Source organism: Haematobia irritans, chromosome 4, assembly GCF_050003625.1.
Source record: "Haematobia irritans isolate KBUSLIRL chromosome 4, ASM5000362v1, whole genome shotgun sequence".
NCBI lineage: Eukaryota > Metazoa > Arthropoda > Insecta > Diptera > Muscidae > Haematobia > Haematobia irritans.
In genome coordinates, this window is record NC_134400.1 from 146,111,341 (window position 1) to 146,127,106 (window position 15,766).

At 31.5% G+C, this 15,766-nt stretch overlaps 1 protein-coding gene and 1 long non-coding RNA gene across 5 annotated transcripts in view; one reads left to right on the top strand and one right to left on the bottom strand.

Annotated features, from left to right (window-relative positions):
- Positions 1 to 15,766, top strand: part of LOC142237228 (proton-coupled amino acid transporter-like protein acs) — a 152,631-nt gene that overhangs the window by 38,541 nt on the left and 98,324 nt on the right. Inside the window, exon 1 of one of the 4 annotated variants that reach the window (XM_075308600.1) lies at positions 3,480 to 4,051. The exons of the other annotated variants lie outside the window; for them this stretch is intronic. Within the exon in view, the coding sequence (XP_075164715.1) occupies positions 3,998 to 4,051 (54 nt within the window). The 5' untranslated portion in view covers positions 3,480 to 3,997. Of the gene's footprint in view, positions 1 to 3,479; positions 4,052 to 15,766 lie in introns of those variants that run through there. 4 annotated transcript variants of the gene reach the window in all.
- Positions 4,207 to 5,249, bottom strand: LOC142237229 (uncharacterized). Its single transcript, XR_012722402.1, has 2 exons — positions 5,199 to 5,249; positions 4,207 to 4,809 (listed from the first exon to the last, which is right to left on the bottom strand). It is a non-coding gene; the product is annotated as an uncharacterized LOC142237229 (long non-coding RNA).

Here is a 15,766-nt window from a genome sequence, read left to right on the forward strand (position 1 = left end):
ATAGGTGCTAACAACATAGGTTTTCGACCTTAATGCTCAAAATTTTGTTTCTGCCCAATTGTATATTCCCCCACATCTTTCTCACTTCCACGAGATTTTTTAGTTCTTAGCACCTTTTTCTGTAATACAAACATTGTAGAAGAAATTATTCAATTGTATGTTTTTTTTATTTTAATTTTACCTTTTGCCGGACGGGGATTCGAACAGCGGACCACAAAGTTTGTAAGGATCAAAGAAGTAGCTGATCAATTGCCCAAGGAAAAATAAAATGTTAATTTTGTAATAACAACCACCAACTTAATTCAATATCGCTCCCTGTTAAATAGCGCTCCAAGCTACTAAACACATATATGTTTATACGCTATTTCTAAATTAATATATGTTTGCATTCAAGCAAACAAACATTTTATGTCCCAAACATAATATGTTCTAACATATTAACATATATGTCCCAAACATGTTATGCTAGTTTATGAACATTATATGCTTGCACTCAAAAATATTGTGTTTAAAAATTTGTGTTCCAAATATATAATGTTTATAGCCAAACATATGAAAAACAGTCTTTTTCATCCGTGTATAGAAAGTTTTGTCAAAATTGTATTGCTATAGAAAATTTTGTCAAAATTTTATTTCTATAGAAACCCAATTACTTCGATTGTGGATAACAGTTTTTAGTACAAGTTTCTATGCAATCCATAGTGGAGGGAACATAAGATTCGGCCAGGCCGAACTTACGGCCGTATATACTTGTTTATAATTTCGATTTGTAAACCCTCCTATGATTGAATATTACACTCGAAACGCTTTCCTCCCAAACAAAATTATAGACAAACAAAGATCGTTTCTTATTTGCTTTTCGCTGTAAGAAAGTTTATTTGGAAGAAAAGTATATAATTTTTGTGATAAACGTTTATTCTTTTCCAGTATGTAAAAACTATTTCATAAAGAGTAACTCAAAAACAATCTTTTCTGGCTAATTGCATTTTCCCTCACATCTTTCTCACTTCCACGAGGTGTTTTAGTTCTTAGCATCTTTTTCTGTAATACTAACAATGTAGAAGAAATTATTCGATTTCATGTATATGAAACTGAAAAATGTTTCTTATTAAAGACTTAAAGTCAGAAAAGAACTGTATTTGATATAAACGAAATGGACTGTATTGTTGGCTCAAAAATATATTTTTTTTTATTGAAGAAATAAAAATATTGTAACAAACAATTTTTTTTTTGGTTATAAAAGTTTAAAATGTTCGAAGAAATTCAAAAAAGTCTAACAAAGGAAAAACGTTTTCGGTACACGTTTTCCAAACGTGTTTATTTCTTTGCGTGTAAGTATACTTCTATATTTTATAAATACAACTCGTTACAATTTCAGACATTTCACTAAGTCTGAACTTGTCATGGACATTCTCTATTAAGCTACTGGGTAAAATTTGCCACAGTCTTCTTTTTACATCCCAGCAAAAAAATGGAAGTTCTTCTAAAGACACAACTTTAAAATGCCCTCCCAAAGATGTTCTTTATTTTAACTACGCAGGAAGTTCTTTTGATTCAACACTCAAAAAAAAGTGAACCCTATATTTCACTAAAGCTGATTTAATTTAATTTAAGTTCATGGGATGTTTACGTTTTAAGAAAGTTTCTATGAAGTTAATATTTTTTTTTGCGTACGTTAGTTAAAATAACTAAAATAAAGGAAAAAATTATACACAAATGAAGCATAAAGATGAACTAGGTTAGGTTAGGTTAGGTTAGGTGGCAGCCCGATGTATCAGGCTCACTTAGACTATTCAGTCCATTGTGATACCACATTGGTGAACTTTTCTCTTATCACTGAGTGCTGCCCGATTCCATGTTAAGCTCAATGACAAAGGGACCTCCTGTTTATAGCCGAGTCCGAACGGCATTCCACATTGCAGTGAAACCACTTAGAGAAGCTTTGAAACCCTCAGAAATGTCACCAGCATTACTGAGGTGGGATAATCCACCGCTGAAAAACTTTTTGGTGTTCGGTCGAAGCAGGAATCGAACCCACGACCTTGTGTGTGCAAGGCGGGCATGCTAACCATTGCACCACGGTGGCTCCACGGTGAACTAAATGCGGTCTCCCACAAAAGAGTTCAGAATTTCTTAAAATTTGTAAATTTTACCAGTAATGAGCCCATCATGAACTTCGTATGGTACTAAAGACATTTTTCCAATTTTTAACCCCAATTCTTTCCTTCAAACTTCGAAATTTTCTTTAACAAATGAAAAAAAATTAATTATGTCTAATAAATTTTCTTGAATTTATCGAAAATTATTTACTTAGTTTTGTGAAATCGGCGTGAGATCTGCGTTTCTAATACAGTTTAGTTAAAATTTTCTAAAATTAATATATTTTTTCTAAAACTAACTAAAATTTTCTTTCCTGGTGGGTTCACTGTTTTTTCAGTGAATGTTTTAAAACTCGATTTTTTATATTTTTAATAAGAAATTTTAAACTATTTTGCTTCAAATAGCATAAAAAGAGAGTAAGAATTAATAAAATGGTAAAAATTATTTAAACTTTCATTCATTCATTCGCCCGAACCGAAACATGTACAGTCCAGGCGTGTATAGATTTGTATCTGGCGTTTTCTTTTCAATGGCTCTATTAACCATGTTCCTTAATCTATATCTGTCCATAAAGCTCGAAAAATAATTGTATAATTAGATATAATGCATTTGGACGTCAATTGCCTGTTTCGGTATCAGGCTAACATGTAATATAAGAAAAAAAAAATCTAAATCCATTCTAGAAAAATTGCAAAATGTTGAAAATATCCGTTCCATGACAAGCCCATGTTAAATTCATCGCTTCCGCGCCAATTTTGCACCACTTCCGTATCCAAAAAGAACATTTTCACTACCGTTTTGGTGACGCTTTTTTTTTTGCTGGGATGTTATATGTTATAGTGATCTTATTCAGTAGGGTTGATTTAGTGTATCAGCCCTGCTTTAACTCTATCAAAAATACACATTACATTATATTTCACTCATCATCAATCTATGTATCCACTGTACATCGATAAAACCGAGCAATCGTACATATCTACCGACAAACAGAGTACTTGTCTATGTGTTGTGTTGTTCGTTATGGCACTAGAGAGGGGTGCAGAGTTTTCAATGAACATAGTATTACAAGCCATAGAAAATTCACCCTAATGCATTACCAACTGTTATTTTGAACTGTGTTCTTCAAACTATTTGTGTTTATTGTTGTATGCATTTTTGTATGTATGTGCATGTGCTAATGAAGAATAGCATATGTATGTATGACTGAAAGAAAGTACATACTGTAGCCGAATAATGTAAAACTCCATTTCATGCCAACAAAGGCGACTCTTTTATTTTAGTTGTTGTTTCTGCTACACGTCATTGATGCTCTTTGCATTTTACTGATTCGAAAGCGGGTAGGGCAGTGTAATGAAATGGCAATGCCATCATTCTTGCTTTGTATTGCAAACTGTGCGGTTGTCTCTTTTCTGTAAACGCTCAACTCAATCGGGAGTATTCTCTCTCTTGACCACAAAGACAAACATATTACAATTAGAGTGTTCAGTTATTTTCAAACGTCAAATTGGAATTTCTACTCCCATTGAGGAAATAAAGTTCATCTCTAATTTTCATACAATTAAATATTTTTCTATGGACTTCAAGTACTTAATTACCAATCAAAATTAGTAAATAAATTTAGATATACGTTTATTTAAAATAATACATAAAATAAAGGAATAGAAAATAGACTGTTAAGTGGCTGTGAATGTGTTTTTAAAACCTTAATGTTTAGAAGTTTCTGGAAGTGCAATACAGTTAGAAAAAAAGCACTTCCATTCATTGTTTTTTTGTTTTGTTTTGGAGAAAACACGAATTTGGCGCCCAACCAAATACAATTTGTGCAGAAAAAAAATTGGATATCTTACTTCTGGATTATCACTGATCAGCGAATACAAGTGGATAAAATCTATCTAAAATGAGTTTCCATACCAGCAATTCCAGGACGCCATTAGCGCCAGCAGAATACACCGTAAGTTTTATGACAAAAAACAAACCGAAAGCTTTTTTTGGGGTTCAGAAATACAAATAAACTATGCAAACAATTAAAATCTACTGATTTATAAACAAATTTATTTGTTAGAAAAAATAGTAATTGCTTAGAGTACATACCATACTAAATTTAGATACAGTTGTTATGAAAAATTTTTATTAACATTTAAATCAGTTGTTATAACTACCATATAACAAAAACTCCAATGTGCATGTCATCATAACAAACGTATTTTTCACGGGCATTGGTTTTAACCAACGCCGTATCGAGTATTTTTTCCAGTTATTAGCTATAGCACCATATGAAAATACTAATGGTGGAAACAAAATCCGAAATCGAGATTCATATACCGTGCTACACTGAAAGAACATGTTTTTTTCTGAAGAACGAAATTTTAGAAAAACAAAGTTTTCTCTTAATGCTAAAAATGTGTCTTTAGAAACAAATAAAACAGATTAGTGGCAATTCTAGCAACGTTAATCATGACTTCGGGATTATTTACTCTCAATGAAAATACTTTAGGCCAAAGGGAAATTTCGTTATTCAGCAATGTACATATTTTTTCTTAGGGTGATTGATTAACTTGGATCGGTGTCGTTTATTTGAATAGCTTTCTTCAATTTCCCAGCCATTTATCATATTGGAAATTGACAGATTAGTTTTTTTTTTTTGCATATTTGCAAATTTTTGCAGTTCAGGATAAAACTTTCCTTCGTATTTATGATTTGTTTTATACTCTGAAAATATAAAATTTTATAAGGAAAATTAGGTGACCTTTATTTTAGAACTAATATTTGGAATATATGTTAATGATTTTAAATTAAATTCTATCAGTGTATATTGCATTATAGAATTGTTACTGTATTAGAGGTAGGGTATAAATAGTCATACCAGCCTGATTCAAGTACAATATTTTTAGTATTTATTTACAATTTAATGACTTCCAATCTTTACATGCCTACAATAAACTAATTTTACAGTTAGAATTATCCACAAACATGACTTATAATTAGGTTTTAAACCACTGTGTGATGATTGATATGCAGGTACTATATATACAAGTTTGCATAACCTTGTAATTAGTAGAAAAGTTATTACTTATCTGTCAAAATATCACCGGGCTTACAATTGTCATCACGTAAGTATAAAAGGATTTGTTGAATAGTCCAAATTCCTGAAATAAAGAACGTTGGGATTGTAATCATAATAAAAAAACACCTACACCTGGCTTAGGTTTAGGATAACCGAAATGAGGAGTGCAACCTGGACCCTCCTTTCAACCTAACTTAAAGTATGAATGGAACATAGCATAGATACACGTAAAGTGGTAACTGGACCATAGGTCGCAATTTCGAAGAATACAAAAAGACCATTTACACTACGATTTCATCCCTTTAAGCAAAATTAACAGAATTAATTTTAATTAAAATAACTTAATATAACAACCTGTCGATGCTAGAGATTTCAGTAATAGACTTGTTTTTTGTATGAAACCATCGAAAACATTAATATAATTAACCCCCATTTTCAGGAAGCTCCGTTTGTGCTACGTTAGCTAACGAACTTTTAAACCGTACTATGAACATGTCTGTCATCTTGTCTATATAATTCATATACCAGTTAGGAACTTAACTGCTAAAAATTTTTCAGTTAAAGTTGACCGGAGAGAAGAAATTTCGATTTTACTTTCTGCTAACTGGGAGTTAAAGTCTAACGGAGATACATGAAAATGGCCGTAAGAAATTTAAATTGTTTTGTGAGGACGTTATACATTTATATTTATTAATTACTCATATTTGCTAGGCCTACAAAAAAAAACATATTCTATCCAAAAAATTTGACCTTAAGGATGTATTAATTTTGAGCCACAGATGCCGCTTTTATAGAAAGAGAAATTTTACAAAATGTGCTCTACACTGAAAAAATATTGTCGTGAGATCAAAGATTTCGTGACTTTAAAATACGAATGTAAATTTTGCTTAGCATAGAAGACGCATTTCTCTAATATAAAGTTTTTTTCCTTGTCCAAAAGTCGATAAACTTTTCAATGAAGTCGTATTGTCCTTATAATTAAGTTATTTGGATTAAAAATCGGTATCATAACATGAAAGAAAAAATGTTTGGGCTAAGGTCAACTTGACTTTAATAATTCAGAAAAATTCTTTAAATTTAATGAAATTGTCTTTAAATTTGTTGTCTTTTTGCATCATGACTACAAAGCAAAAAATCGTTCAAATATAGGACATGTTTTTCAACACTTTATTTTAAAGGAGCTTTTTACTTGAAACATAGCATAATTTCTACTGGAAGTCGAGCCTTAACTTGGAAAATAAAGTTGTCGTTAACTCGTTTTCAAAGGACTTTGATAGCATATGAAGAAAAAAAGCGAAAAATTAAAATTTGCTTCCTAGAAGCAAGTACATAAAACCCAAATTTAAAAGACAATTGTGTCTTAAAAGTACCCTTACTTATATTTTCCACTTCTTTGGCTCGGAATCAATACCAAATTTTTTAAGGTAAAGACAAAATCTTTGGAACCGGGCATGTTTTTTTTCAGTGTAGATAAAACATTAGGCTCTTTAAACTTACAATTAGAACACAGGTCTCATTTAATGATTTTTATTCTCTTTTTGCGATATTTTAGAAAGGCTGTTCATTGCAAATAAATGTCAGCCTAAAAATTCAATTATACACTCAAAAAAAAAAAGTTTACATGGATCCAAAGATTTTGACCTTCCTTTAAGGATTTGGTATTGATTCCGAGCCAAAGATGCGGGTTCTTTAAAATAAGGACATTTTTTTGAGACATATCTGGCTTTAAATCTAGGATCTATAAAATTAAAATTAGGATACAGATCTCATTTATTGAATTTACATTCAAATTTTCCGGTATATTAATAAAGCTGTTCACGTACAAACAAATGCCAATTTAAAAATCCAAATTATGACGGATATTTCAAAGTAAAAAATATTTTCTTAATTCCAAAAAAAACTTTAAACCAAAGATGCTAAATCCTCAAAATAAGTCTTAGCCTATATTTGAAGCGTTTTTATTCTAAATCTACAAACCTTTTTTCTCTAGGTCCCATATCCATAAATATGTAATTTTACTACCACAATTGCCCAAAGTTGCCTGTGGGCAACTTTTCAATTTTAAAAATTTCTCACTTGTTTTTTTTTTTTTTTGCAATTCTAAGATTTGACTTCCAGAAATATATTATTTGATATGTATTACAACAGATTTAATAAAAACTTTCAATACTTTTGTTGTAATTTTTGAAAAAAGTGTCATTTATAAAAAACGTTTTCCAAATTCGCAAATATTTTTTTCTTGAGGCACGTGTGTATTAATGAAAAAATTCTTGCTAATTGACAACCAAATTAACTGATTTTTCATTCAACTTAAAGAGAACACTTGTAGCTTTCGATACCGTTACAGTTTTATGAACAAAAGCAAAAACAAAGCTGACAGTGAGTCTTAAAACACAAAAAGTTGCCCACAGGCAACTTTAGGGTCGAAAGGGTTAAGGACGATGTCTTTAAATCAAAAATGTGTTTCTTTACTTTAACGAAAATTTGCCTTGGTTCAAAGTCATGCAACTTTAACGAAAGGACGCAAATTTTCAAAATGTGTGTCCTAAATTTAATGAAAAAAAATTTTGAAGAAAAATTATAAATTTCTTTTAATTAAAATCTCATTATTTTAAAGAAATTTTTCCTTAATAATGTGTAAATTGCGCATCGTAAAATTGAGGTTGCGTAATCTTTAATATCATGTAAATTTGTATATCACCATTTTTGTCGAAATCAGAAAAACATATATATATATATATATATATATATATATATATATATATATATATATATATATATATATATATATATATATATATATATATATATATATATATATATATATATATATATATATATATATATATATATATATATATATATATATATATATATATATATATATATATATATATATATATATATATATATATATATATATATATATATATATATATATATATATATATATATATATATATATATATATATATATATATATATATATATATATATATATATATATATATATATATATATATGGGAGCTATATCTAAATATGAACCGATTTCAACCAAATTTGGCACGCATAGCAACAATGCTAATTCTACTCCCTGTGCCAAATTTCAACTAAATCGGAGTTAAAAATTGTACTCTGTGGTCATATGAGTGTAAATCGGGCGAAAGCTATATATGGGTGATATATCTAAATTTGAACCGATTTCAACCAAATTTGACACGCATAGCTACAATGCTAATTCTACTCCCTGTGCAAAATTTCAACTAAATCGGAGCAAAAAATTGGCCTCTGTAGTCATATGAGTGTAAATCGGGCGGAAGCTATATATGGGAGCTATATCTAAATCTGAACCGATTTCAAACAAATTTGGCACGCATAGCTACAATGCTAATTCTACTCCCTGTGCAAAATTTCAACTAAATCTGAGTTAAATATTGGCCTCTGTGGTCATATGAATGTAAATCGGGCAAAAGCTCTATATGGGAGATATATCTAAATCTGAACCGATTTCAACCAAATTTGGCACGCATAGCTACAATGCTAATTCTACTCCCTGTGCAAAATTTCAATTAAATCGGAGTAAAAGATTGGCCACTGTGGTTATATGAGTGTAAATCGGGCGAACGATATATATGGGAGCTATATCGAAATCTGAACCGATTTCAACCAAATTTGGCACACTTGACTACACTACTAATTGTACTCCTAGTTCAAAATTTCAACCAAATTGGGGTAAAATTCTGGCTTCTGGGACCGTATTAGTCCATATCGGGCGAAAGATATATATGGGAGCTATATCTAAATCTGAACCGATCTTAATAAAATTTGGCCCAGTTGACTATAGTACTAATTGTTCTTCTTGTGCAAAATTTTAAGCAAATTAGGGTAAAACTCTGGCTTCTGGGGCCATATAAGTCCATATCGGGCGAAATATATATATATGGGAGCTATATCTAAATCTGAACCGATTTCTTCCAATAGGGTTCTATTCTGAGTCAAAACACATACTTGTGCCAAATTTGAAGTCGATTGGACTAAAACTGCGACCTAGACTTTGATTACAAAAATGTATTCACGGACAGACGGACATCGCTATATCGACTCAGGAGCCCACCCTGAGCATATTTGACACCATGTGTCTATCTCGTCTCCTTCTGGGTGTTGCAAACATATGCACTAACTTATAATACCCTGTTCCACAGTGTGGCGCAGGGTATAATGAATTCAACTCGTAAGCATGTTTATGTTCGTATGCGGGATTATTTTCGTGAGCGTGTTTTTCCGAAATTCGTTACTCACGCACACTCACGAAGCTATTATTTTCGTGACTTACGCTCACGCACGACATTTGGTTAGTTAATCACGCACACTCACGCCGTTGCCGTCAGCGTGACTCACGACTCACGCGTGAGTCACGGAAATTTTCGTGAGTCATGACAATTTCGTGTCACGTGCAAACAAATCGTCCCAGTCCCAAAAGTCCAACGGTTTAAGATCCAGAGTTTTTGGTTGCAATTTTGCGGTAGAAATAAGGCAAGGAACCTTGTTTTTTCAGCCAATCCTGTTGGAATGTCCATGATATACTGCCTAAATCCACCAGGGCTTGTATACTGTGTTAAGGACATTTTCCCGATAATATTAGGATTTTATTTTGACCCCAAGTCGATGAATACGAACAGGCGACTACATCAGTCCGCGGCGTGAATTCCGATCAAATTTGGCCTTCAATTTTAACATTCTCGAACCATTTCTGGCGTTGTTACTGTTTGTTTCGTCCACTTTTTGGACACGATGCAACACAGCCAGTATAACGGTAACGAGCAAATGTATTTATTCACCTTAAAATGCTGGAAGGCTCCAATGATAGTCACATGTGATTTTTCACCCAAATATAAAGCAATCACACAATCACGTTTAAATTCCCTCACGAATAACTTTATTTCTGATTTAGAAATTGCAGCAACTTGAAGTTGGTTACAATAAATATCAGTCACTCTGTACATCTTTGCTACGGTTATAGTGCAAATAAAATCGTTGTTCCAGCTAGTTCGTTATAACCGCATTCGACTGTAATATGATTTATCAAATTTTATTATTTATAGTAAATTAAATGTCAACAAACAAAGTTTTTAATAAACGCCAATAATTAGATATTGTGCAAATACTAAATCGACCTACAATTGCAATTGTTAAATAGGGCGGATCGAAAGATGAAACATTTGATTAATTCGTTGTTCTTTACAAAACAGTGGTTTGTAATCGGTTTGGTTCTTTAAGGGCTTATAGATAATGAATAAAGTATTGAATTAACAAAAAAACAAAAACAAAACAATAGTTAAATCAAATGAAAAGTTGTCAAAAATATACACAAATAATACATAAAGATTTAATAAATTCGTGTCTCCCACAAAATAGTTCAGAATTTCTAAAACTTTTTAAATGTTACCAATAATGCGCCATTCTTGAACTTCGTGTGGCACTAACGAACTGTTTGCAATTTTGAACTCTAAATTTTTCCTTTAAACTACGAAATCTTTTTTATTAAGTGGTAAAAAAATTATGTATAATAATTTTGTTTTGAATTTATCGAAAAATATTTACTTATTTTTGTGAAGTCGGCGTGACATCGGCGTTTGTAATATAGTTTAGTAAACACAAAGTTAACCTAATTTTTATAAAATTAACAAAAATTTTCCTTCCTGGTGGGTTCACTGTTTGATTGTTGGAATAGTCTGCAAAATCAGCAATCGGTGTCTCATGTTATATTTCTGTAATCCATGGTCTGGAAGGAAAATTTGCCAAATTTTTAGGCTTTTAAATGTTATATGTAGTGTGTGAGAAAAAAAATTGTCTCAAATTTTCGTATTTTTCGTTTATTGTTAAAGAAGTTTATAAAAATATGTTTTAGAATAGATTTGGTGTCTTTTTCGAATGTCCTTCTGGACATCGGCCGTGAAAGAGTTAATTATACCCTGTGCCACACTGTGGAACATGGTATTATAAGTTAGTGCATATGTTTGTAACACCCAGAAGGAGACAAGATAGACACATGGTGTCTTTGGCAATAATGCTCAGGGTGGGTCCCTGAGTCGATATAACCATGTCCGTCTGTCTGTGAACACATTTTTGTGATCAAAGTCTAGGTCGCAATTTAAGTCCAATCGCCTTCAAATTTGGCACATGTTCCTAATTTGGGTCAAAACAGAACCCTATTGATTTTGGAAGGAATCGGTTCATATTTAGATATAGCTCCCATATATATCTTTCGCCTGATATGCACTAATATGGACCCAGCAGCCAGAGTTTTATACCGATTTGCTTGAAATTTTGTACAAACATAACACTTAGTCATATAGTTAAGTGTGCAAAATTTGATTGAAATCGGTTCAGATTTAGATATAGCTCCCAAATATATCTTTCGCCCGATATGGACTAATATGGTCCAAAAAGCCAGAGTTTTAGCCCAATTTGGTTGAAATTTGCACAGGGAGTAGATTTAGCATTGTAGCTATGCGTGCCAAATTTGGTTGAAATCGATTCAGATTTAGATATAGCTCCCATATATATCTTTCGCCCGATATGCACTTATATGGACCCAGAAGCCAGAGTTTTATCCCGATTGGCTTGACATTTCGCACAAGGAGTACAAGTGGTAGTATAGTCATGTGTGCCGAATTTTATTGAAATCGGTTCAGATTTAGATATAGCTTCCATATATATTTTTCCCCCGATTTTCCGTCATATGACCACAGAGTTCCAAGTTATAGTCCGATTTACGTGAAATTTTGCACAGGGGGTAGAATTAAAATACTAAGTACGCATGTCACATTTGGTTGAAATCGGTTCAGATTTCTATATAGCTTCCATATATATGCTTTTCCGATTTGGACAAAAATGGCCAAAATACCCACATTTTCCTTATAAAATCGCCACTGCTATGTCGAAAACTTCTAAAAGTGATTCAAAATTTTCCTTTATTTCTAATAAATATCTATCGGCCGATAAATCATAAATACACTTTTGCGAAGTTGCCTCAAAATTGGTTCAGATTAAAATGCTTCCCATATTTTTTACTAACATAGTGTATCATCCCAGGTCATTAGCTGACTTAAATTTTAAGTCTATAGATTATAAATTTAATCGTATTTGGGACAAAAACCTTTATATATAGCACCCAACACATTTGACGGATTTGATATAGTATCGAAAATGTGGATTTACAAAGTGCTGCAGGCATTAGCGTAGCTAGACAATTTTCCTAGGGCTATAGCCCCCCTAGCTGAAAATTTATAGACTGAACTTTTAGGTTCAATTAATGTTTTATTTCATAAAAATGAATAACAATATAGGCATCAAAATAACTCGACAATTAATTTATAATAAAGCAACTAAAATTAGTTCCACACTTTTCCCAGCAAAAAAATTGGGAGTTGTTCTAAAGGCACAACTTTAAAAGCACTTCCAAACATGTCCTCACAAAGAAGTTAATTATTTTAACTACACAGGAAGTTTTTTTATTTAATTTTTTTCATATTTTAATGCGTAATTTTTTGTTTTCTTTAAAAAAAAAGTAAGAATAAATAAAATGGTACAAATTATTAAAATTTTGCCACAAAAATGCTAAATTCGTTATAGAAATTTTTATAGAATTTTTGAAAATATTCGAGGGAAAACGTTTCAAACAAGCGTTAGAATGCATTAAAAATCATAAAAAATATAAAAATTAATTATTTGGGAAAATATAACAAAATTTTTTAATTCACATTCAAAACACTGAATTTGGATCACAACTTAAGAAGTGATGCAAATTCATTGCAACGGCTGTTGAAACGGTGGACATTCGTTCTATGACAATTTCATATTACATTCATCGCTTCTCCGCCAATTTTGCACCACTTCCGGACCCAAAAAGAAAATTTTCATTTCTTTTTGGCTATGCTTTTTTGCAGCATTATTAAGATATTAATTTATGAAAGAATAGTATCAAATACTATTTTTTTAATTAAATTGACTAAACCAGACTAAACAAAATAATAAAGGAGCTTTAGTTATTCAACTAAATCAAAAGTTCAACCACAGATTTATTTTATAAATATCAGATTTCAAACATTGCCATCGGCAACTGCTACCACAACCAAAGTAATTCGATTGTGCATGAAAGTCCTTAGCGGAACTTGGTGCAGTTGTATATACTTGTTTAATTTTTAGAAATATATAAAATCGTAAATAGGTTTTCAAATTCTGGGGGGGGGGGGGGGGGGGCTAAAATTTTTCTGGGGGGGTCTAAGCCCCCTCCCCAGAGGCCTTCCTACGCTTATGGCTGCAGGGTATAATATAGTCGGCCCCGCCCGACTTTAGACCTTCCTTACTTGTTTTATTTTAGTTCAAGTTTGATTTTAGTTAATTTTTTTTTTTTCAAATGTGAGAACCTATTTCTATTTTAATTATTTTTTGGTTACTTTAATGAGGTGACCTAAAAATGTAAAAAAAAATGTTTTATACAAATGAAGAACACATTTATTCTAAATTGGAAAATAATTTACAATTTACTAGAATGAGTAAAATTTACTTAAGTTCATAAGTTTCTCAAATGAGTAAATTTAAAGTGTGTTATTGTTATTGACAGTCCTTCACCACATAGAAGGACTGTCAATAACAAAAAAATAGTTTTTTTCCATCCCTGTAAAATTCCAAAAAGCTTCTAAAATCGATCAGTAAACATTTTGTTTGCTGTTATGCCTTAATGTTGGCGAATACAAGAATATTCTTAAAATATTATTTAATTGTTTTAGGGTAGTTGTCATATTTACGTTTTATTTGTTTGTAATCGAGATTAAAACTAACAGACAATATTTACTATTTCAACAGACTTTTCGCTGTTTCAGCAGATTTTTCTGTTGTGTCTATCAATTTCTTAATGATTTGCATTTTCCCCCTAATACTAGAAAATTAAAGTGTTTAATACAATTTTAGTTGGGCCAATACAAACTTTTTTTCAAATCCTTTTGCATTCAAAAAATTTTTGTTTGGTATTGATTTGGGCGTTTTTATCGCTTGGTTTAGATATTACTTCGTAACGACTGCAGCTGTTAACATTCGACAAACGTGTATAGCAGCATATTCGCATCGCCCTATTGTAGTGTAGTATGGTGAACACACAACGCCTGTTGATTCATATAATCAGTCAGTCCCGCATTTGGCAGTGGAAATTTCCATTGTGAAAATAATGCGATCATAGCTGCTGAGGAACAAAACTAACACTATTGCACCCTACATACAGCTGCAGACGACACACTAATACCAAATACTCATTACTCATACCAGTGTACTTGCGAACCTAAACCTAAATAGAAATTCACATTTCTGTTGTGGCATCAGCATGAAAATTATCCATCGTACAATCCGTCTAAACAACAACAACAACGATAACAACATCTCATGTGACTTGTTTGTTGTTCATGGATTGGGATGGTTCGCATGGTATCAGAATACCAGAAAAGAATTTTGAACATACCAACTACCTACTGTGTCAGCACATTGTTGTGTGATTGAGCCCACTGTGGTCTTATGTTTACACTTTTTGTGAGACTTGCTTTGATATTTTGCGCATTTCGAAATTCCCAAATATGTGGAACAATTAAGAATAGTATTGGAACTGAGATTTATCGTTTGTATTTAGAAAAATGGTTCCCTCAGAGAGTCATATACTAACTCTATTAAACGGCGGTACTCTATTCTTTTTACATCTCTCAATGATATTGGATCTCTTTCTTCGAATGTTATGACTAACACCACTGAGAAAAGTTTGAAATTATTTACCTCTGACTTTGAAAACACTAGTCAAATTTGCTTACATAGAAAAAAATATAAGCAAAATATTGTCAATTAAAAGGCTGATTGAAACAAAAAGTAAAATCAATTAAAAATTAACTGATACAACTAGGTTTTTAATGAAAAAAAAAATTAAATAATTTTTTTTTTGATTTTTAATGTAATTATTAACTATCCAAATTAACATTTTAATTAAATAAAACAATATTTCCAATATAATATATACTTAAAATGTTCTTCTCGGAAATAATTAGTTTGTACATAGCATTTTCATTTCAAATGAAATCTTTTTCAATAGAACAAATCATTTGATTTGAAAGAGGATTCATTTGATTTGTAAAATGATTCATTTGATTTACAAAGGATTCATTTAAAGTGAAAATGCCATACTTATACCACTGTACGACTACTCATTAAACCATAGCATGGGATATACTAACATCCTTATTCCGTTTGTAACACATCGAAGTGTTGGTCTCACACCCTATAAAATATATCGTATGTATTCTGGGTCATGGCGGAACCCAATATCTATATAGTGATGTCTGCCCTACTTTTGAAATCAGGCTAATTTCCAAACGAAGCAAGCTATCGTCTTGGAACTTACCCAGCAAAAACTGGAGCACTATTCCAGCAGGATTGTAAGGGGGAGAGGCAGTACCAACTGCTTACAAAACAACCGAATCATCGCTGATTTTTGTGGGCGATGTTCCGATTTAGAGCAGCTTCTACATAGCGCTGATACAATTGCTCATTTTAATAGAAATATT